General features: G+C 38.2%; 1 protein-coding gene across 2 annotated transcripts; it reads left to right on the top strand.

The window, feature by feature from the left end:
- The first annotated feature begins 5,573 nt into the window (after positions 1-5,573).
- TTPA (alpha tocopherol transfer protein) lies at positions 5,574-24,220 on the top strand. Of its 2 annotated transcripts, XM_030445606.1 has the most exons (5): positions 5,574-5,885; positions 14,505-14,658; positions 16,033-16,226; positions 18,791-18,901; positions 21,519-24,220. In XM_030445606.1, the coding sequence occupies exons 1-5, from the start codon at positions 5,691-5,693 to the stop codon at positions 21,696-21,698; spliced, it is 834 nt and encodes a 277-aa protein (XP_030301466.1). In that variant the 5' UTR covers positions 5,574-5,690; the 3' UTR covers positions 21,699-24,220. The 2 variants fall into 2 exon arrangements, with proteins under 2 accessions (XP_030301466.1, XP_030301467.1); XM_030445607.1 differs by lacking the exon at positions 18,791-18,901.
- The last annotated feature ends 260 nt before the right edge of the window (positions 24,221-24,480 follow it).

Raw genomic sequence — 24,480 nt, 5'->3', positions numbered from 1 at the left:
GCTATGCTACCTTGTCAAGTGTGTGTTGTTATGCCCTAAAACCCAAACAACCCTAGCAAATAATGTGCAGTATATGTGAGAGATGGAGTGTTGTCATAGTATTCTTTTACAGCATTTAAGGCTTTTTTTTTTTTTTTTTAAACAAGGATTTTGAGGCAGAGGGAAGAATCCAATCCTGCATTGGCATTGATATGGAACAAAACCTCCCATTCTCCATTGACTATATCTTAATGACAGAAATTGGTTTCCCTGATTTATTCTTTTTTCTTCACATATTTTAGTGGAGAAATCCAGTTCAGAACTTTGAGCTGGGCACATCTTCAGAGAGCAGAGTGAGCACGGAACTCCCTGGCTAGTAAAACTCCATTTAAGAATCATCTTCCCAGGCAAAAAAATTTCAAGTCAGTGCACTGGATACTGCCTTGTGTGACAAGGCTCAAATTTATTACCCTTCATAATCCTGCTGTGTTAACTTAAGCAGAACTAAAAAGTCCACAGGACTGAGCTGCAGAGTGTAACCAAGTCAGATACAAGATAGCAAAGAACCACTCAGGGAACATCACATTTTGGTGGAGTATTTGGCATTGAAGTTACCAGAGAGGGGAACTTGCTACAGCAAACCGTAAGCTACAGCCCCCTGCTGCTGCAGGCAGAAATCATACACTGAAAAGATCTCAGGACAGACAAAGGCATGTGAATGCAGAAATAGTCAGCCTATCAGTCCTGCCTGGTTATTTTGCAGACAGCTCTCCAGTGGCCATCAGCCCCAGCAACCTGAGTTAGCATCTTTTATCTCTTGCATGTTTAGACAGTAGAAATGCTAACAAGCTGCAGGGAGTCTACAGCCAGCCAGCCCAAGAACACAGCCAGAGCCAGAAGTTGTGAAACATGCAGATGCAGGGAATAACAAGAGGGCACAGTCTCAAGTTGTGCCAGGGGAGGTTTAGGTTGGATATTAGAATTTCTTTACAGAGAGGGTGATCAAGCATTGGAATGGGCTGTCCAGGGAAGTAGTGGATTCTCCGTCCCTGGAGATATTTAAAAAGAGACTGGATGTGGCACTCAGTGCCATGGGCTGATAACCGCGGCAGTAGTGGATCAAGGGTTGGGCTTGATGATCTCTGAGGTCCCTTCCAACCCAGCCAATTCTATGATTCTAAGAAATTGGCTGAAGGGCTGATGTTTGCTGGTGGGGTTTTTGGTTGGTTGGTTGGTTTCTTTTTAGTTTTGGCTTTTCACAACCAGTTTACAGAAGCCATTCAATGAAATCACAGTGAATTTAGTAGATAAATTTCATAAAAAAAAATGACTGATAGGTGGAAAACTGTGAAAGCTGAAATTAAAGCCTGAATTATTGAATTAAATATAGAGTCAATGCATAAATCCTTTCCCATACTTATGGGCACAGATTTATTTGCAAGGAGGAAGAGACAAGGGTGAAGGAACATACAGAAGTCTTTCCTCTCTTTAAACACACATAGTGTGATGCATATTTTCCCAGCCACATGACTCTGGGTTTGGTGGAGCTCGTTCATATGACCTCCATAACATGCTCAGACTTCACAAGCATGGCTGTAAATCTGGCAGTAAATAAACCATCAGTTCTGCAAGTGCTTTGGTGCAGATGATTCATACTGTTGCTACAGCAAGACAGCAGGATTAAAGTCTTTCCTTTTCATCACTCACTCAGTCCTCAAATTACCCTTCCAATTTCTGATCATGTCTGGTCTTCATCATCTCTTCGCACACCAAGGATTGCAGTGTTGTACAAAGCAAAATAAGCTGGTTTATCTAGAAGCTTGGGTTGTACTTATACTACCCTTTCCCCACCTTATTTTCACATTGTGCTACAAAAGGAAATACAATTTCTCTTCCAGTGTACCTGCCATCAACTATCATCTGAGACTGACAAATAATACCATATTATACAGCAAGACTTTTAAAGCTTATTGATAAGATGCTGAATCACCAACCAGCCCTGTTAGGCAGTATATTATAATTCTTAAGGTCAAAAAGTTTTGAGCACTGCTACCAGCATCAGTGAGCAGACAACAAAAAGAAATGATCATGGAGAAAAATCAGAAGAAAAAAAAAATTAGAGCGCCTTCTCTGCAACAACCAAACCTTTTACACCTTGGAGTTTAAGTTTCAATGAAGAGTTGACATCTTCAGCCCTACTTCAGGGCTACTATGTCCCTTGCAGAGATATTCCTATCATATTTATTTAGAGAGGGATGACAAATTTTTGTCATTTTTGCACTTTTTTTTTTTCTTTTTCTGTACAAAATAGTGAGCCTTCAGATACAGTAATAGGTTCTCAATTGAATTTCAGTTAGCTTGAAAGATTTATTTCTTCCACAGTAATATTCCAAAGAAGCTTATCATTCACAGAAAGAGTATACAGCTACTACTGTAGAGTTGAAACTCACAAATCTTTTACAATTTTTAATTGCATCCTGTGAAAGACAGGAGCATAGACTCATTCATTTTAAGGAAAAGTCTTCATTGTTCACTTTTCTTTTCCCATTCACTTCAGAAGCTTTGCTACAGATGTACTACAAGCTTTCACAGCTCCTACTCCCTGACCTGTAGGCAGGTTATTTATTAGGATTCTCTTGCAATGAATATTACAGAATTTGTTTCAATAGCTTCAGGATTGCACCCATACACCACATATTACAAGGCTGGATTCCTTGTAACCTACGCCCTGCTCTCAGTTTACTTAATCAAAGGAGATTTTTTTAAAATTAAAGATATATTTTAATGACTTAGAATGCCATAATATAGTAGTATGAACTTTGTAATTTTCAGATTTTCTTATACACAGTGTAAGGGCAAGGAGATTTTTGAGTTGCAAGTAAGAATCCGATCTCAGTGTAATTCAGAAAAGTAAATGACATTGCACAATATAGGTCAGAAAATATCTGTTAAGTCTTATCTGTCTTGAACATTAGAATATCTTGAGCTGGTGAGTTGTCCCATTAAAACAATTATTTTAAAAAATATGGCATGCATATGCATTTCACATGTCTTTGACTGGAAAAAAATACCTTCTGAGTCATAGATAATGTCTAAAAAAATCTCTGGAATAACTTAAGTCTGCCTGCAACATCAGTTTGTGACCCAAGACTTCATTTCCGGGCCAGGTGCTCCTATTGCTGTGTGCCCAAAGCCATTCTGCACATTTTGCAAATGAATGCATGGGACCTTTGGTGCAACCAGCAAGTGGATGTAAGATTGGAGAAATAGCCATTAGTTTTCATGCATGAAAACAGGTAAAGAAAAAACAGCTTAAGGAGATAAAGGGGAAATCTTTAAATTCCAGAAATGTTTTGTTGTTGTGATCTTTTATACATGTATGCATATATATCTATATGCACAGTCCATCTAAGAGGGTTTCCTACAGAGCCCTTGAACGCTTGTCACAGAAGACCTGGTAAAGTTATGATGTAGGTTTTACACAGCTTCTGCTGAAGGGGTGCAAATTCCAGCTACCTGAGAAAAGTGTTTGCCACAGGAGCACACCAAAAAGAGACATCTAATGCTCTTTTCTAGTTTTTAATCTAATTTCAAGTTTTTGATCTAATCTAATTTTTAATCTAATTTCAAGTGTAGCATCATGGCCCAAGGACACAAACACGGCAAGGTTTAAACAGGCATATTTCAGACAGAGCTTTCAGGCACTTGATCTCTTTTGCTGATGTAATCAAGCAAAACATAAAACTTACAAATCTCATCTTGTAAGAGGTCTTAATTGGGGGCTTAAGTATTCGACGTGTTGGATCCTCTTTGCAAAGCTCTGATGATATCAAACCATCACGGTCAAAGACAGGCACTCTTAATAATCTTGTAAATTCAGTCTCACTCACGGAATTTTAAATACAATTTTAAGTGTAGATATTTTTGTAACTCTGTCTTGAGGGAAACCATTGAAATCACCAGTTACAACCAGCTTTGGTCAAATATGCAGACAAAATAGCAATCTTAATTTTGTAGAAGAGCAAGTTAAATGCTATGAATGCTCAGCTGAAGACTAATAAAAAGTATTTTTCTCACCCTTTTTGCATTTACAGACAAAACTCTAAAGCGTAAGAATGGCAAAAATAAGTGCTCAAAAATTAGGACGTGGTGTTTAAAAGCACTTTACTGTGATAACCCTTTGTCCTACCACCCATGGCTAGCTTACACATTTGCATGCTATTTTTCCCATGGGAGGCTCTGTCCAGGAACAATAGGTTTAGCACAACTTGCTTCCACTGCCCTCTCCATGTTCTGTTCTATTGCTCCTTCTCATATGTCCAGCTTGCTTTTTCTTCTTGATCTAGGGCAGGTCCATACTTCCTCATACCCTCCTCTTCTTCTGTGCCATTCTGCATCCATCTCTGTACTCCTGACTGCTATACCCATTGCCAATTTTTTTATCCTTTGCTGCCAATGCATTGCCTCCCCTGCATTATCTTTCACAGAATCACAGAATCACAGAATTGGCTGGGTTGGAAGGGACCTCAGAGATCATCGAGTTCAACTCTTGAGCAACCGTGATTTCCTGCTTTAATTATTTTTGCTTGTTTGTTTGTTTAGGGTTATTCACACTCATTCCACTCTGTATCTGCATTTAGTTAGGCAGATTTTAATTTTTTTTCTACATTCATAAAACTGAGGGGGATACCTATAGACATTTCAACAGTATCTAAGTATCCAAGACAAGGCTACGTATGACCAAACAGAAATAAAGTATTAAGTATACATGCAGAAAACCAGAAAAGGGGAATATAATCCAGAACAAACTTTTGTAAACCTTTTAATGGTCAACATACTCCTTATTAATTGTATGTTAAATGAAGCAGGCCAGAGAGATCTCAAAGGAATCCGCATCAAAGCATGTGGTTAGAGTAAAACACTAAGAGCAGCAACGAACTCTTCACCCTCTGTAACTAAGCAGCAAAGCCGGAGTAAAGTCAAATTCCATTTCACCATCCTTACTCCTGCCAGAGCGGCTGTATTTCTATCACTGCATATTCAAGGTACTCCAAGGCACTTTTCCACCATCACCCCTCTCTCCACAGCTTCCATGAGACTGCATCAGTTTTGCCATCCAATATGTGAAGGTGGTTTATTTGCCCCGCAAACGCAGGCCCACATCTTTAGTTCGGTCTCGGACGGGCACGAACACGGCGGGGCTGGACCGCGGGCTCTCCTTGAAGCGGGGCCGCCCCTCACTCTCCACCGGCCCGGGGAAGGCACAGCCTCTTTTTTTAGAGCTGCAATTGCAACACAAGAGACGTAAAATTACGTAAACTTAACGCTTTTAAAACGTAAAATTTCTAAAAAACTGGGAAATTCTATACAAGTGAAAAGAAAACAACAAGCAACCCCAAAACACCAACAACCGCAGCCGGGACGGTGGAGACAGGGAGCGGGAGGGGGGCGGGGATCGGGGCGGGGATCGGAACGGGGTCGGGGATCAGAACAGGGACCTGGACGAGGGAAGGGAGGGGGAAGAGGAGGGGACAGAGGAGGGGACGGGGACAGCTGCCACCTCCTCTCCCTCCCCTTTCCGCTGCGGGCTGGGAGGGAGCTCAGGGGTTAAGCCCCGCCGGGGGCGGAGGCAGCCCGGCTGGGTTTCCAATGGGACCGGCCAGGCGTCGGGGAAGAGAGTGGCCGTCACCTCCGAACCGGCCAGCAGCGGGATGTGGCAGGAGCCGCTGGGCTCGGGGCACCTCAACGACCTTCCCGAGCATTCTCCGCAGGTGCGCAGCGCCGTGGCCGAGCTGCGGCAGCGGGCGGAGGCTGAGCACGGCCAGCACTGGTCGCAGCCCCTCACCGACACCTTCCTGGTGAGGTTCCTACGCGCCCGAAACTTCGACCTCGACCTAGCCTGGAGGGTAAGGAGGACCGGGGAGAGCGGGAGCTGCCGGTGGTCCCCCGAGGGAGTGGGGGAGCTCCTGCTGCTCGGTGGGGACGGTGAGAGGGCCACAGCCGCTCTCCCTCTGCGTGGAGAACACCCGCGGCTGCAGTCAGACAGCCGGGCCCGGCCCGGGGGTGTTCCAGCTTCCCGCTGGTGGAACGGGGACCCACAGGCCCACCCGGGCCTCACACCCCTCGGGGGTCTCTCCTCGGAGCGGGCCCAGGGGGATGCCGAGACAGGAGGGCGGCGGGTTCGGCAGAGCGATGGAGAAGCGGGCGGGGGGTTGTGTCCGGCGGCTGATGGATCCGCAGGGTGTGGGTGTTGGGTAAGTGAGCTGTGCTGTTCAGGTCGGTCAGGCCAGGGGGTTTCGGGGTGTAAGTGCTTGTCTCGCATGTCCTTAGCGTGGGTATAAAGTGTGGTGTGGTGTGGGTGACCCTGTGCAGTCACGTTGAGGTAACGTGAAGCTTACAGCAAGTGTGCAAAGGTCACACGATCTAGGGGTTAAGGTGAGTGTGGTAAGGTGACAACTCTCATGGGGAAGCAATGTCCTTTAAAGGATATCTGTGTCATGCTTATCGGGATCAGGTCACTTGATACCAGTAATGGTACTACTACGGATTTATAATTACTTTTAACATAAAGCTATGGGTAAAAACTTATTTTCTCTTGGAGTTCAGTCATGTACAACACTCCCTTGGGACTTTCCTGGCTGTTTGTATGTCTCTTCACTATACAGACAGCATAGGCATATTTTTTATCTCCTAAGGTACAAATTGTTATTGGGTTTTTTGGGTTTTTTTTGTTTGTTTGTTTGGTTGGTTGGTTGGGTTTTGGTTATTTGGTTTGTTTTGCTTTTTTTTTTTTTTTTTTGCTTGTTTGGTTTTTTGTTTGTTTGTGGGTTTTTTGGGGTTTTTTTTTTGTGTGTGTGTATTTTTTAACAGAAAGACTGACAACCACTAAACCTTTCCAAATCCTTCCAGGGCAAAAGTATTTATTCACTTGCACCAACTGAAAGCTCTGTTCCAGTGGAATTTTGTTATGACATAGCATTGCCCAATGAACCTCGCCTTTTAGTTTCTGACTTCTCTGTACTATACATTTTCCAAGTTTATTCACCATAAGAGAAGTCTGTTTGCTTATGGATATATTGCAGGATTAGGGTAGCAAAACAAGAATGTGAGAAATTCATTTAAGCCCTTAAGCATCAATAGTGTATTAAAAAAAAATTCTTTTCATTTGGCTCATGAGACCTGAGTCACAATTTTAAACCTTCACTCCTCATCAGAACGAACAAGTTGAGTCAGATTCCTCAGGATATTTATGGATTTTACTTTTGCTTGAGGTTCATGAGATTGTTTATATCAGTTATGCATTAGCAAAGACTGTGCCTTTTTTTCATTCCCAGCAAAAGCCATCTTGATATCCTATATTTCTTGGTTTCGAAAAGTAGGGCTTATTAAGACAATTCATATTCCTAAATATGCACTCCTGGTTGCATTGTAATTGTTTTTAATGGATAATCTTATGGACAGGATGGTGGCACTTCAGAATTTGGCCTGTATCTTTCTGCACTTTCTTGTGATTAACTGTGACATGTCTTCTATTTAGGACTAATCTTAAAGAGTGTAGAATCTAGACTAGGTGTAGAGATGGAATCTCCAAAGTAGCAAATTTCCTGTTCTCTTCTTGAGAATCATTTATCTAGGGATGGGGACCTCTTTTATAAAACTTAAGTCTTTTTAAAAAGTCTTTAGAATTTCAGCAGTCTCCACAGGCTGCTGAGATTCCAAATTTCTTGTTTGGACCCGTGTTTGAATTAAAAGATGTATAAAAAACACCTGTTTTTAATCTTACCGCCTAGAATTTCAGGTTGCCAAATTTTATAGCTACTTGAATTTAATTTTTTTTTAAATGTATTTATCTGCAGGTGGTATATTAAAACCCAGGAGAATTACTGTGCAAAAATCTGTATGCAGTGCTCCTAATACACATCTAACCCTAGTCTAACCTCATGCAGAGGTTATGTTAGTACATGCATGTTAGTACTTATTCTAGACACAGCCCTCCTGCCATCTGTCCAGACAGGGACCTGTCCCTCCCATCCTGGTTTGGTGCTGCCTCTCAGTTTGGAATTTAGCCTGACAGGGTAACTTTTTGCCCGCTGGGCTTCTGTGTAGCACTGCATAGTGCCTGTACAGCAGCTGAGGAATTAAAAAAGTTTGTGGCTCTGCCAACGCTTGTAAGCAAACAACATCATGCATCTTTCCTACTATATGTTTATACTTAGCTTTAAATATGAATCAAGAGTCTGACAAGTAATTGATCAGGCTGTTTGTTGTTGCATCCCTGGTTAATATTAGGAAGAAATTATTTAATTTGAGGGTGGTGAGACACTGGAACAGGTTGTAAGGGAACATGTGTCTGTCCCCTCCCTGGAAGTGTTCAAGGCCAGGTTGGATGGGGCTCTGAGCAACCTGGTCAAGTGGGAGGTGTCCCTGCCTATGCTGGGGAGTTGGAATTAGTTGATCTTTAAAGTCCCTTCCAACCCAAACCATTCTGTGATTCTATGAATATTTGACACTGATTTATGTGATTTTGATTTCTCAACTTTTGGAAATGCTTTAGAAATAATAGTGTAGACTGTGGGAAGACACACAATTTTCGAATCTTTTGTGATGACTTAATTCGAACAACAATTTTTAAAATTTTTCCAGTGGTAATTCCAGACTTCTTTTCTAGTACTGGTGTATCAATATATGTCATGCTAGAAGAAAATCCACCATTGAAACAGGTGGCTGGAACTGAAGAACTTCAAGAAGAGCTGGAGCTGTCTGTGTTTTAAAGCCAATAATTATTCAATTAGGCTCAGTAACAAACTATTCTTTTGTCAGAAAAGGATTCTTTTTCTGCATTTCTAATCACAGAAAGGATTAAACTTGGCCCAATGCCTTATTTTAGAAAGTGGCTGGAGATGTATGCATGAACCTAAATCACTTAAGTACAGGCTCCAGAAGAAGAAATGAACCTGAGCAGGTAGTTTTCACAGGAGTATTTCTTATGTATAAATGTTATTGGTAAGAAATTGTTAAGTCAGTCTCTATGAAATACTGGCACTGATTTGTTTCTAGGAATGAACAGAAAATACTTTGACACAGATTAACAGTAACTGTCAAAAAACACAATAAATCTTCAATAGGTAAATAAGAAATTTTCTTTTCCTGTAAGACCTTTAGGCAATACTTACCAAATATTAACACTCTGAAGGAACCATGTTATATCATTGCAACACCTTCTGTGCTTTTGTAATCCCTGTTGGATATATGGGCATGAATGCTGGAAAACACTTAAGTTTAGATATGGATCTGTACCTGAGCTGAGCCTGTTTGGTCATTAACTTCTCCAGATACTCTGAGAAGCAATGCTTGCTAGAGCAAGCAATTGGTCTATATATCCCTTATTAAATGTATCAGCTCTGTGTGGTGTGTGTGGGTATGTTTGACTTCATCATTGTGATCCAAACCTCTGTCCCTTGGATGTAGTAGTAATATTTGACATCTGCACAACCAGCATTTCATTTCCTCCCTAAGTATTTTTGCCTAATGCATTCTATTATGTCCTGGATTTCATCCCAAAGCTCTTGCATGAGGTTTATTCTCCGTGCCTTAGGGATACTGGTTTTTATACTTGAAATAGATTAATACTTAGGGATTAGATTTATACTTTACTATTAATAGATACTATTATATTATTATACTAATATATATACTAGTATATATATTATACTATATATACTAATTATACTATTAATATTAATAAATAAATAATATACAAGACTAGTAATAGATTTATACTCTAGGGAAAAGAAGGGAAATCTTTACATTCAGTAAAAATGCAACATTGAAACCCTATGCCAAGAGATGTTTTCATAACATACCACTTAGGCTTTTGTAAGCACCCTTTCTATTGCACTCAAAACTCTATCTAGTATCCTTATAGGAGTTCTAGCTGCTATGGAGGTCTGACAAAGTCAGACTTTGTCTTTGCCCTGCATTTGACTTATGGAGAAATCAAGACTTCCTAATGTGTTGTACTGCAAATAAGTTGCCTAGAATAATTATGATGTACAAGAGTGTTTGTTTTCTATGGTGTCAGTCATGCCACTGTGTCTCTCAGGAATTATCTCCAAGGATCTTTGCATCATTCAATTATAAATATCAAGTTTAAATTATTTATGAGTGGTCAGATGCTGAAACAGGTTGCCCAGGGTTGCCTCATTCCTAGAAGTGTTCAGGGCCAGGTTGGACAGGACTTTGAGCAGCTTCATCTAGTGGGAGGTGTCCCTGCCCATGACAAAGGAATTGGAACTAGATGATCTTTAGGTTCTCTTCCAGCCCAAACCAGGCTATGATTCCATCATACAAAGGGATTTTCTTTGCTTTTCTTCCATCAATACAGAGGGATTCCTCAAGAAGGATGGAAGGCTCTCTGGACTGCTGAGGAAGCAGAAATCAGTCAGCCAGTCTTCCCTTTGCAGCATGGCTCAACCCAGGCATGTGCCAGTCTCTCTCAGCTGGCAAAGAGGCAATGCATGGGAGATTGGGAACGTTCTGTGTCTCTTTAAAAATATTTTAAACATTTTGTCTTTGTATACCATATGTTGAAATTCTGTGTCTAGCTATAGACACATACAAAAAAGTATATAATGTACAAAGTTGTGTATTTGTGTGTGTGTGTAGATAGGCTTTAGTTTGTAGTTCAAAATGTCAATTTCTCCTCCAGAGACTGCCATAGAAAATATTTTTTTCCTAAACATTGTGTGCATTGAGGATTGGTACAGCTGCTGACAGAGTAGAGGCCTCATTTTCTAGTGTCCTGATTAATATTAATAAATAATTATTAATAAAGAAAAAAAGAATTTACATATGAAAATACATTGATTTGATATGTATCATTGATATGATCTGTAACAAGCATGTTGTTTTCTACTTCTTTTAATTTTAAGTCAAGTACTAAGTTCACTTTTGTTTCTTTTGAGGCACTTGAATCTTGGTTTAATCAGTAACTTTATCATCTCTGATGTCCAGAAATCTGAAACTGTCCCCAGCAGACCTCAGGACAAAACCTCTTAATGCATAATTCTAGACACTGGAGTTTTTTACCAGCTTTTCCCATTTATCAACTTATCTTGCATCTATTTTCAGATGCTGAGCAGATGTTAAGTAGGTTATTCAGCTTGTAAACACAGATAATTATACATTGAATGTTTTCCTGGTGTTACAAGAGCCTTTTTTAATACTACGTAATGATTGCTTCTGGTTTTCCTGGTATGAGGTTTCTTCATCTTCTTTTTAAAGACTATATTTCACATGAATTTATGTATTTAACTATGTTAAATTAGCATTTTTCAAAACAAAGTAAATCTCTTTAGTACCAATTCTAGTTATTTAATTCTGTTTTTAAGCTTAGTCATCTAAATAGCTGTGTGCAACTTGAGTTTGTCCAGTTGCTAAGAAAGAGGTTGTTGAAATAAGTAAAAATTTTAAGAAAATGTCTCACAGCTAGCTGTAGATGCTGTGCAAGATTATCTAATGCTAACCTTTACTTCAGCTGTAAGAGATTTTAGGTAATTAGATTAAGTTTTCAACATCTGAGAACTCTTCAACACTTTGAACTTCATGGCTTTCTGACCAAGAGGAACTTGTTTGGAGTTTAGCCATGTTATGCAGCTAATAGATGTACCACTAGCCCACATTAGTGAATGTATTAGAAATATCCCAACCTTATATTTACTCCTTAATGGACTTGCCAGTAGGCAAATCGTCTTTTGTAAGAATTTTGAGTGTGTCCCAAGCTGGAAGCAGTATTTCCTTTCTTCCAAGGTTCAAAACTTAAATCCTTGTTGTTCCCAACTTGGAAAATTTAAATATTAATGAAAAAAAGTAACTGTTCTGACAAGATAGGTTATTGAATGGACATTTCATTTCTATTCTCATCTTGATTTTGGCAGACAGCTCTTCAGAAAGATTTTAAAATAGTTGATGAACCAAATTAACAATTACATAAGTTGTGATACAACAGATTTTAGAAGAAAAGGGAGAAAGGCCAAAGCTTTGGTTTGTGTTGTTGTTCTGAGGGTATTTTTGTATTTTGCTCAAATATGTGTTGAAAAGACACAGGAAAAGAGAGCAGTATGTTCACAATGCTGTCTGGTTGGCACAAAGTGGTTAGGGTTGCTCAAACAGTGCCCTTTATAGAGAGTCAAGAGTCAAGCACTATCAGAGTGAGATAATCAGGGTACCTCACCAGGTCAATCTTGGCAATCCTAGTGATTTTTTATTCCACAAATGAACTTACTTTCCCTTCTCCCTTCCCTCCAACCTTTTTTTGTTTGTTTATTTTTAAGTTAGCCTAGGCTAGAATTGGTTCAATGTAGTCTAAAGGCTTCTGGTAATATTCTAATGGTTAAAAGTTTTTTCTCTATTGTGTGTGTTTTAGGATGAGGCTTTTTTCAATATTTCTCTTTGCCAAATCAAATGGGATTCTAATGTGCCAGATGAACTCTTCCATGTTTGTACCCATAAATACTTATTTATTGGTGCTGTTTCCATGAAGGCAGCAGATAATTTCTGATTAATATATTGTCTATTTGTAAGTAAATGCTACTACTAGTAATGCCTTATGAATAGTTTCCTCATGACACTTCATTTCAAGATCCTTCAAAATAATTCAAGACCTTTATTTGAGGAGAAAAGCCTTTAACCTGAAGGAAAAATGTGTTTAATGTAAAACAATACAAGCAACTTGGAACTAGAAGCAAGAAAAAAAATTAATTATCTAATACAAGCATGCTTTTATGTACAGGATTGTGAGTGTCAGGTCTTCCTTTAAGAGGCTATGGCTAAGTATTAGCACAACTGATGCTGTGGTGTTCCAAGATATGAATTCAGTATCCACTGAAATTCCTTGTGACCATTCTTTCAATGAAAACAGTGAAGAAAATGATACTTCTGTATATAGATGAAATTTGTAATTAATTTGAGGTTATGTTTTACTAGCTGCAGCTTAGAGTTCTTCTAATGTTTCTGTTGTGAAACATGAAGTAATTGAGAAATTAATAGAAATTAATTTATTCTAATACAAATAAACAGAGATGAAAGTTGATGCTTTCATTTTGTTAGACACAATTAAATTGTGAAACTGCTGAGGATCAGATTATGGTTTGCTATTTGATGAAATATCAAAACAGTATGAAAGAGCAGCCTGTCCATGCTACCTTTAAGATTTAAACCTACATTTCATTCTGATGTGAAATGAACTACTGAAAAATTCTGATTATCATCTTAGAGTAGAAGGTTTTAGGGTAGAAGTCTAAACTGTAGCTATTTAGGAAATTTTGGTACAAAATCTGAATTACTAGCTGTAGCTAGAGCAAGGAGTGTAGATCCCTGTGCCTCCACCTTCCAAACTCTGTTCTAGAGAATTTAGCATGGATAATACAGCAGAGGCAGAATTTAGTTGATGAATTGTGAGGAAGCTTTTTTGAAGGTAATCTTGCATAGCTTCCCAATTACCTATACAAAATGGCTTATATAAATTTTAGTTGCTAGGCATGGCAGTTCATTTTCACCACCACCATTTAATACTAAAGGGTAAACTGTCATTAGGCTTGGAAATTAGAACTACTACATGACCAACTTAATTCTTAAAGATGATCCATCATTAAGATGACCTTCCCTAGTGCCACCTGTAATTCCTCTAGATAGGTGTCACCTCAGAAAGGAACACATTTCATTTACTCTTAGAGTTAGGCTGTCACCTTTCAGCACAGAGCCCTTCCTGTGCCTTAGATACAGTCATTTGTGCTGCTGCCTTCCAGCCTTAGGAACCAGGTGATCATGTCCCAGGTAATGAATAGGATCTCTGTTTTAGCAAGGCAGGTTCTCATTATTTCCACTCAGGAGAAGAAAATTGTCTCTGGAGTAATGGGCCCACTATGTTCTTATATTCTGCCATTTCAGAGGGGAAGGAGGGACTTTGAAAAGGTGCTTTAGATATGCTGATGGTCAAATCCTTTTTGAATAGTAAACTGAATTATTATTATTATTATTATTATTATTATTATTATTATTATTATTATTAATGACAGTGTACATAATGGGTCCTTACTAATCAGGGGTGGGATTGTGAAGGGGGGATGTTCCTCTCATAATTTGCATAGGTAAGTTCAACAAACCCTGAAGGAATCTTATGCGTTTTCAAACGGAGCGATCCTAAATGTAACCTGAATAAGAAAACTAAGTGTTAAATGCATTTTACATAGAAATTACCAGTGTTTTCTCCACATTCCAATTTTTTTTTCTGTCGCAAATTTAATAACTGCAGTCCATTAACAAGATGACAGGACTTTAAGTTAATCATAACTTACTCACTTATTTGATCCAGTGTAGCAAATTTCTTCTCCTATGAGGAATTTGATTAAAATATACAATTAACTGATGGCTACTTTAATGAATTGGACCTCTGACTGTGACCACATGTTCAAAACAAATTTTGAACTGTAATTTTCATGATGGCTTGTTTGGGTTTTTTTCCCCAGTTAATGAAGAATTACCAGAAGTGGAGAATTGAATGCCCAGAAATAAGTGCAGATTTACAACCATCTTCTATTCTTGGTCTTTTGAATGCTGGTTATCTTGGAGTCCTGAGATCAAGGGACCCACATGGAAGCAAGGTTCTAATATACAGAATTGGTGAGTGATGAAATTGCTTGGACCTGTTTAGCACCTGGCTAATAGTGCACTAATGGTTTTGTTTTGTGTGAAGTTTTTTTTTCTGTTGTATCTTCTTGTTGTTCTTGGTTTTTTTTCTGGTTTGTTGGTTTGGTTTAGTTTGTTTGAGGTGTTTTTTTTTTGTTTGTTTTTTTGTGTGTGGTTTTGGCTTTTTTTTCAATTATCACAAATTGAGCTCCAAAGTGAAAGTATTTTATGGGTACAACACCAGGGGTTCATAAAATGGGATGATACCAGAGTACATAGAAAGGTAACATACTTACGTTCCCTGATAAATATACCTTTATATTAATATAAAAGGTGAGTTTATTGAGATGCAACAGTTACATTATTTAATTTATATACTGGTATGGCTAAAGCTGTACAATCCTCTATAAAGAACTTACTTTCTTTTTAGTGGAATTCTTGTCTACATAAAAAAAAAGTCTTAAGGTTGAAATCCTAAAACTTGAAAGAATATGTGCATATCTGAGGCCGAGTGTCCCAACAATTTTTTTTCAATCCTAATTTTTAAAGCCACGTGCTAAGACTGTGGCATTGGTGCACGTGCAGCACAGAGAGGAGAGAACAGAGAAAAAAGGGTATAGTTGTTCATGTAGCAATGTTCTTTTTGGTTATAAATGAGAAATCCTCCGAGTTTTCACTGAGTACATGTAGCCAAAGAGCTCTATCTAACACCACTCTGAAGGCCTTTGGTTTGTTTCATACACTTCAAAAGTCTTTTTAAAAATTATGTAGTTAGATGATCACATGATACTATATTTCTTTGTGCTTGTTATGGACAGATAAATTACTTTTGCCTACTTTAAAAGGATTGTTTTACTATTAGCTGGTCCAGTAGAAAATATTGTGTCTCTCTGCTAAATTATGTTTTCTGAAGCCTTCATCTAGCGTTGAGAAGCATCCAATCTAGCTCTTTGCTGAGGCTTCAGAAAAACAAGAAATCACTGAATCTTGAAACAATTATGCACTCAAGAAAATTATATTAACTGATTGGACTGTTAATCTGTAGTTTTTGCTAACATAACTATTACTGAATCGAGCTGTTCCTATCAAAACCTTGTACCAGAGGCTTTGGCACTAGGAGGTTCTCACGCTACATTACGTGGCATCTACAGCTTTCTACCATTAGGTGGTAGCATTTCCAAAAGGAGTTGTGAAGATGAGAGAAAGGGCAGGAGCACCAAAAAACTTCTGAGCTGGCAGGTAACTTCATTTCCTGATACTGCTGGCTACTTCTTATTCCTTAGAAGCACATCAGAAACAGTAACAAGCAAAAGTACAGGTGTATCTTCTATCCTCGTGGTAATGCAATACGTTCTATTTACTTTTCAGGACATTGGGATCCCAAGTTATTTACAGCTTATGATGTGTTTCGTGTCAGTCTTATCACATCTGAACTTATTGTAAAGGAGATTGAGTCTCAGCGGAATGGAGTCAAGGTGATCTTTGATCTGCAAGGCTGGAGATTTGCTCATGCATTTCAAATCAGCCCAGCAGTGGCCAAGAAAATTGCTGCTGTGCTCACAGTGAGTGTGACATACTGCTTCGTGCTTCTTCATTGCTATAACTCCCAGTTTTTTGTTTGTTCTAAGCAATGGTCAGTTTTCATTCCTTAGACCATATTTGACACTATGCAGCTTGAAGGAATAAAATCTTAAATTCTTTAAAAGTCAGATGGCTCAGGGTGTGCTTGATTTGACTTAAAGTCTGTTCTCTTATAGCACCCTGTAACCTCTGATGTTTTACACTGACCTGTTACAACACAATTTCATGAGTGTAAGAGCAGAAGCAGCCTAGTTTTGTAAGGACTTGTGTTTATTATCCCATTTAATTTCATCTCTTCCATTCTTTTGTGCATTAACTCGGCATTCAAGGCTTTTATTCCTTGGAACTCAGAGATGAGAAATAGCATGTGCTAAAAGTAGTTAAGAACAAGGCAGTACCAACTTGTTACCAGTATGGATGATGCTACCTAACTATCCAGCTGCTGGTAATAGAATGTATAATGTTTATGTTCTGCTTACTTTTTGTCAACAAAATCTCCTATTTTTCACAAAACTTTTAAGGATTGCACTGTACTGTCTTTATTACTTGTTCCTTTTTGTCTAATTTGATTGACCTTTGCAAATGGATTAGAGAGGGGGGGTAAAAAAGGGAAGAAGGGGAGTGAAAATTGACAGGCAAATTACTGTGTAGTCCTATAGTCCCATTTTCCTTCAGTAGTTAGGTTCAAAATCAGTACTAATTAAACTGTTAGCCTTTGATGTGAAAATGGGCCAGGAGGATAATCTCTAGGTCTTGAATAGTAAGGTTGATATCCGAGGTTCAGTAAAAAGCTTAGTCAATAACTTCATCATCAGAATTTCAGCTGAGCTTCCTTTGCTATCTAACGTAAAATTTCAGTGGAACCACCAGGTATTCCCAAATTTTCATATTCAGAATAAGAACTCTAGATGTTTGTTTATCATAATATCCTGGGCCAGATATTATGATAAAAGGACATCTGTGTTTCAGTTGATTTCTGGGGTAGATAACAAGTTGCTAGGAATTTTTTTAACCTTGAAATAGAGCAGAAAAGAGGTAGAACAGACTTTGCAATTACATCTAGAGATTTCAATCCATTATCTTGAAATGGAAATTCTTTAGGTGTGATGTTTCCATCATGACCTACTTCAGATTTGTTGCATGCTTTTCAAGCTTCTAAATGTTTTGTTATATCTATTGAATAAAGGCAGAAAAAAGTGTTTCCAGTTTTTTTTCTTGAGATAAATAATTCTCTTTTTTTCCTCTCTTTTCTTTTTCTTTTAAGATTTCTTTCATCATTTTAACAGAGATGATCTTAGTGTTGTTTGATATGCTTATAATTAAGACTAAACTACTAACTAAAAATTAAGAAACCACAGTTTTGATCCTATGTTTTTCTTAAGAAATTTGTCTTGCATATTACTGTTCTGTATGAAGAAACAGAAGTTAACAGAAAATACATGATAAGGACTGGAAAGCGTAGTAGCATTAGTAAGTGACATAATGTAGAAAAATCTGTCACCCCAGGCAAAACCAAATTGTTTTGTGGAAAAGATAATAGATTTCAAGTGCATGGTAACACACGATCACATGCAGTAAACATATAATCTGTTAGCTTTAAAATCTTTTAATACATTATAAAATTATTGGAGCTACACTTAAGAAATGTGTGGGGCTTGGGGTTATTTTTTATCCATAGAAGAGTGCATGAAATAATGTCAGAAGAGCTATTCCATATAGAAGGGAAGACTGTTTGTATTTTTATAAGCAGAAAACTACTGGCTGCAGAGATTGTATTAGTTGGGATATGAACAAAAACAACACTTTCCCCATTGCATAATGCTGTCTTTGAATACTGCCATATTTTCTTTTAACTTAGAAAGATCTGGGACTTCTAAATAAATCCTGAATTCAAGTAGAAGTATTTCATATTATAAAGGCTATATAGCAGATACAATGTTTATTTTCATTAGGATAGTAATCTTGTTATAAAGCTGAATTTCTAGCTTGGTCAAATTCCCAGTAACTTCAAGGCTCTAAATTGTATTTGTAATAACTCCAAATTATAATTCATTTAAGTTAAAATTGTCACTTCAATAGTTTATATTTACATGTGTACATATTGTCCTTCAGGCTTTGAATTGCCAATGAAAGCATGTGGCTAGATATAATTTACCAATAAGCTCAGCAGAATTGCTGCTGTGAAGGATTGTGCCTCTAAGAAGAGGCTGAGCACAAACTTTGTATAGGTTATTTATGTGTAATTTGATGAAGGTTTGGTTGTTTCTGTGTTGTTAGGTTTTCTAGTAGCCTCTCCTGATACTGTTGGGTTTTTTTTAATCATTATTATTATTTATTTTTCCTTCAGTGAGAGGAACAAGATATGATTTTCTAAGCATTGTTGGGGCAGTATAAACTAATCACACTCCAAAGTGCAGGTATTAGTAAGCTCAGGAGGAGTACTCTAACCTATGAACTCAATAGTTTTCACAGATCTGTTATTGACAATAGAAATTTTTAAATAATATTGTCTATTTCTTATGCTGTTTTTCATGTATGTTGACAGGATTCCTTTCCACTAAAAGTTCGTGGTATCCACTTGATTAATGAGCCTTTACTCTTCCACCCAGTCTTCGCTCTAATTAAGCCTTTTCTCACTGAAAAAATAAAAGAACGGGTGAGTGCACACAAATATTTTTTTCTGCCACAAAATCCCTGCATGAAAATCTGCAGCCACTTCCCTTAGGATCTGGTATTCCTGAGCATGGAAGAGCATAAATTATTTTTGTGTGGTAGGGCCATACAGGCCTTGGGGAATCTAAATGTAAAGCATCTGCAGTTATCAGTATTGTGAGAGTTGCGAGTGGTTGCTGTTACCACCACTCTAAAGATAAAAACTGTGACATATAGAGGTTAAATTTTTGTCTGAGGTCACACAGCAATACTGTAGGACTAGGCAGAAGTAGGTCCTGATCTCCCAACAGTCTATTGATAACAGTGAGACATTGTCACTGAACAGTGATGTTATGCTCCAAGTTGTGCAGAATTCGTAGAAGACAACTTTTTCATTCTGAAACACTTGCAGAGGCCTTTATGCATCAAAAGTAGGTCAGGCTTAAGTTCAAAATTTCTTTCTACATAGCTTCGTTTTGCAGTTTTAAATCTGAAAACCTATTTATATTTGGATACAAAAGGATGTTAAGAATTCTAGAAGATTTCTGGATCTTGTAGCATAGGAAGAATATTGGAAGTTTCAGCTGACAGAAAAGGAAATACTGTGAAACGTTAACAGTATTAACTAATTACAAATATAAGCAGCACTGTCCACTGCTCTTTCCACTCTGAAGCCTGCTTGTTTCAGCACTTGGGGTAGCCACTGCACTCCAGGCCAGTAGATCCATATTTTTCTGGTCATTGTTAGCTGTTATTTGCCAGTCCCCTGTTCCTAGCATGTTTATTATGGGAGAGAAGTAGAATGTTTCTGACAGTCTTTTGCAATCAGTCCCACTGAAAAGATAATAAAAAAAAGTATGTTCCAGCAGCCTCTTTTACCTGATCCAGCTCAGAGTAACTCAGGCCTGAACTCAAAAAGCAGAAAATGGCAGAAGGGCAGTAAAGGCCTGAAAGAAAACCAGATATTCCAGTTCAAAGAATGGAACAGAAGTAGACTGGCTTTTCTCCTGGCTTAGAATTTCAGGAATGATCTGGAGCAATTGCTCTAAGGGCCAGTTCCACATACCTTCATAGTAATAATCATTATTCCCTATCTTGCTTCCTGGTGAGGAAGTGCTAGATAAAAAGCAGTCAGCTACCTTTTGAGTGCATGTTCTTGTAGTCTTTATGTAATTATAATTGCAGAAGATTCCTGTCAAGTGTTAATAAGTGACCTATAAATTTTCTGACTGGAATTGATGAACAAGGCTTTAAAACAGCTACAGTAAAGCAAGAGGACTTGATGTGAAACTACAGTATTACATGGTTAAAGTGGAGGAGTAGTCTGGGATCTAGGTTCAGTTGGAACTGAAACAGAAAGATGGAGATACAGATTCTTCTGTATCACCAGTACACATTAGGAGATGTCCTGCTGGAAAGCAGCTGCATGGAGAAAGACCTTGGAGTCTTAGTGGACAGTAAATTCTCTATGGGTCAACAATGTGCCCTTGTGGCCAAGAGGGCCAATGGTATCCTAGGGTGCATCAGAAAAGTGTGTCCAGCAGCTCTAGAGAGGTTCTCCTCGCCCTCTACTCTGTCCTGGTGAGACCACACATGAAATTCCGTATCCAGTTTTTGGCTCTGCAGTTCAGGAGAGACAGGGATCTACTGGAGACAGTCCAACAGAGAGCTATGGGGATGATTAAGGGACTTGAACATCTCTCCTATGAAGAAAGAGAACTTGGGCTGTTTAGTCTTGAGAAAAGGGCTAAGGGGATCTTATTAATGTCTATAAATTTCTGAGGGGTGGGTGTCCAGAGGATCTCTTTTCAGTGGTGCCCAGTAATAGGACAAGGAATCACGGGTTTAAACTAGAACATAGGAAGTTTCATCTCAACATGAGGAGAAACTTCTTTACCCTGAGGGTGACAGAGGCCTGGAACAGGATGCCCAGAGAGGTTGTGGAATCTCCTTTTCTGGAAACTTTAAAACCCACCTAGATGTGTTCCTCTGTGGCCTGCCCTAGGTGATCCTGCTTTGTCAGGGAGGTTGGACTAGATCATCTCTAGAGATCCCTTCCTACCCCTAACATTCTATAATTCTATGATTCTGAATATCCTTCTTGGCACCTATCTGAACCTAGATACAAACTCCATAATGTTGTGTTTAAACACATGGCAGTACCAGATAGTAATTGCCAGGAGCCAGACACCATTCTTTTATTGGAAGTTCCTGGAAAGCAAGTACATGGTATCTATCATGACAATGTCAAACTCGAGACTTCCCGTGGTTCAGCTCACAGCTGTACAGAGCTGGTGTGAACTCTCATCAGTTTTGCTAAATCATCCTGCAATAGACATGCAGTTAGTTTCAGCCCTATGCTTGTGGCTGCATAAAATGCAGTTCTCTGGTTGCAGTCCACTGCTCAGCATATACTGAACATGGAAGAGTTCGAGCCCCATGAGAAAGTCCTATCCTGTAGTATTTTCTTCTGCACTTAAGGAGTTCCTTATGAACAAGTTCTCTTGTTTAGCTGAACCAAGCTGATGGCCTCAGGTCTTGCTCTGGTTTCTTCCCTGCCTGTTTCTACTCAGGAGTCTAGCATTCATGCACAAATAAATGCCTTTTGTATTTTATTTTAGGTGCATATGCACGGAAGCAACTACAGGCAGAGCCTCACGGAACACTTCCCAGTCAGCATTCTCCCAAAGGAGTACGGAGGGGAAGAAGTCTCCATTGAAGAGCTGGCCAAGGAGTGGACTGACTTTATAATGGCATCTGCAGATTATCTTCAAAGCATTTCTCTAGTTGCCCAGGAATAATCTTGCTACAATATCATATCAGGTTTTGAACACTGGAAATGGAAATAAGTTTAATATTGAATCCTTCATCTAAGCCTGAAATTATTGTAATGGAAACAAGTATGTCTTTGCAAGGCAGAGTATTATGTTGAGTGCATTTTTATACTAACTGGAGTCTATCAGTATGTCTGAATAGACAAATTAATTCTACGTGTTTGCAATACTGTTTGTAGTTGATTAATTTATGCCAGAAAGCTGAATAGTATATTTGTTATCAGAGATTGGTAACTGCTGCTCTTAGGCTTTTGGAGACAGCTCATCTGTAAGAATGCAGTCCAGAACCTTATGCTTAGCTCTTGTATCTTGGCTTGTCGAGATGGTAAGGTACAAAAAAAGAACAGACTGTGAACGGGTTGGACTAGCTTGTTACTAGAGTATGAGGACAGGGGTAATTTATGACAGTGAATACAGCCTGCTTTTTGGATTGATTCTCAGGGAAATTAGCTGTTTTGTTAGTTTGTGTCAAAGTGAAAATAAGCCAGCAATAGTGAGACATTTGTGTTACTCTCCCTGCTGCTGCTGGTGCAGCTTCCCTTTTTGTGCTAATTAATACAGTAATCATCCAGTTTTGTTGAGGAAGATAGGGAAAACACCATGTACCTATTATTCAAAGGACATTATCAGGAGCTGGAACTCATAAGAGAATCAAAACAACCTTGAAAATTCTGATTTTCTTCCTCCAAAGAGATGCTATCTATGGACAAGCTATAAACAACTTGGATTACGATCACCTTTAATTCTTACTGCAGAGCACTACAGAGATTAAGAGTTCTAAGTCGTTAAGTATATTTTTGTTTTAGAGAGTGAAGTAGGTTATCCTTCATGTATCTGAACTTTAGAAGTATTTGTTGTGTTGTTTAAGTGTGCTTGTAGGTTTCTCTGGGTCTCAGTGTAGGAAATGTTTGGTTTCATTTTATTTTCAGAAAAACTATTGGCAGCTCATCATCCTATGTCTTCTGTTGGGCACTGGAAGAAATTATTTTTAATTTTCATTGATACCTCTTCTTTACATCTGGAGGAGAAATGAAAACAATAAAATTGCCTACACCTACACAGGAAAAAATATATTTTTCTTAAGAGATGTGATTCAGATGTGAACAGTGGACATGTGAAAGCTCTCACTCACATTCCATAGCAGTATCATCCCACAATTCTGAGTGTTTAATGATATTTTACTTTTCATTCAGCCTTTTGTTAAAAGCTCTGTTAGTATACCAGCTGCTAGAGTTTATTTACACAGTTTTAAAATCTACTTTGTAGTAAGCCAACGGGTCTTTGCATAAGCTTTGTATATTTGAACATTCCATATGAATCTTTCTATGAATGAATCCATAAAAAAAAAATACTTTGTTTCTCAGGTAGCTAGCTTCAGTTACTTCGGAACCTTAGGACATTGGGAAGTTATTTTAACATATGCTTAGGAGGGGGAAGTGAGACTGTCTTGTTAAATCAGAAGTGTCTTATTTTCATTTACATTAATACTGCATTATTACAAAAGCTATTGGAAGCTATTCTTTATTACCAGGAGATGAAAGGCCCATAGAGTACTTGTTGGTTTTAGTTTCTACTGCTGTGGTGAGGCCAATGCCAGATGCAAAATTATTTGAAAACTTTGCTTTTTTAAATTTATTTATTTTATTTTTTTGTCTTCCAGTTCCCCTAGTTCCTCCATTGCATTTTTCATTCTTCTCTTTCAGTATATCTCTCATGTGGATCCTAAATTTAAAGAAAACTTTTTCAGACACATTTTAATATATGAATGTATTTCCTAGATACTTTTTCTTAGATTGAACTATTTAACTATTTTATCATATAAAAGCTTCTTCAGTGGAGGAGTTCAGCGAATTGTTAGTTCTTTATAAGAAAATTAACTGAGTAGTCAGGCATCTGGCAATTCTTCAAGTGTGTAACACAAATTCCAGTAATTTATGAACTGGAGAACTGAAGCTATTGTCTTAATTTTATGCTCCTTTTTAATCCTTGAATGTAAACCAGGTACAGGAATGAACTGTATTTCAGGGAACAGCAAAATTCAGACTTCTCACATGGAACCAAGCGCTGATCATGGCTCTTTTATGTAGCAGGGACTTCATTGGATTGCATATGTAGATGCATGTGGGCAAAATTTAGCTTTTTTTTTTTCTAATCTTCATCTTGACAATACCAGCTCTGTGACATCCTAAATGTCTTCAGAAATACCCTCTATCTGTTATTGAATGGTAACGTGTTTCCATAACCCAAGTTAAAGCACTTTAAAAAAAAAACAAAAAAAAAACCTTGTTAATTATTTGTTGATGTTTACATGTTATATAGAAAGTAGGAACTTAATGTAAGGGACCATTGCAGTTCCTGCTAATAAAGACACAAGGTGATTGGGACATTTGCATAACTAATGAAGAGGCATCGGTAGAACTGGGTGCTGGTGCTTACAGCGGCTCTGAGCTGCGGCCAGCAAAAAGGTGAAGGTTTTTAAGTGCGTTATTTAAGATTATCAGGAGTGCCTCTTAAAAAAAAAAAAAGCAAGTTGTGTTAAGTGGCTTAACATAATTTACTATTGACCATGAGCGCAATGTAACGCAAAATATTTTTTTAATTTTGTATTGTAAAATTGTATAATTTCAATTTTGTGTTAGCATCGTTATTTTAATAAAACTTTTCCGGCTGAACCAGCTTCGTCTGTCAGTGTTTGATGGTACCAGAGCTGCTTTCCCTGAGGCCTGGGAAGAGCCTTGAGAAGAACCGG

The sequence above is a fragment of the Calypte anna genome, chromosome 2 (genome assembly GCF_003957555.1).
Source record: "Calypte anna isolate BGI_N300 chromosome 2, bCalAnn1_v1.p, whole genome shotgun sequence".
Lineage (NCBI taxonomy): Eukaryota > Metazoa > Chordata > Aves > Apodiformes > Trochilidae > Calypte > Calypte anna.
This window is presented reverse-complemented; position numbering and strand designations above follow the sequence as displayed.

Bases quoted from the DNA above. Each gene is read 5' to 3' on its own strand.
- TTPA (XM_030445606.1), top strand. From the start codon at position 5,691: ATGTGGCAGGAGCCGCTGGGCTCGGGGCACCTCAACGACCTTCCCGAG. The intron at 14,659-16,032 runs GTGAGTGATGAA...TTTACTTTTCAG, and splicing joins GGTTCTAATATACAGAATTG to GACATTGGGATCCCAAGTTA. The intron at 18,902-21,518 runs GTGAGTGCACAC...ATTTTATTTTAG, and splicing joins CTGAAAAAATAAAAGAACGG to GTGCATATGCACGGAAGCAA.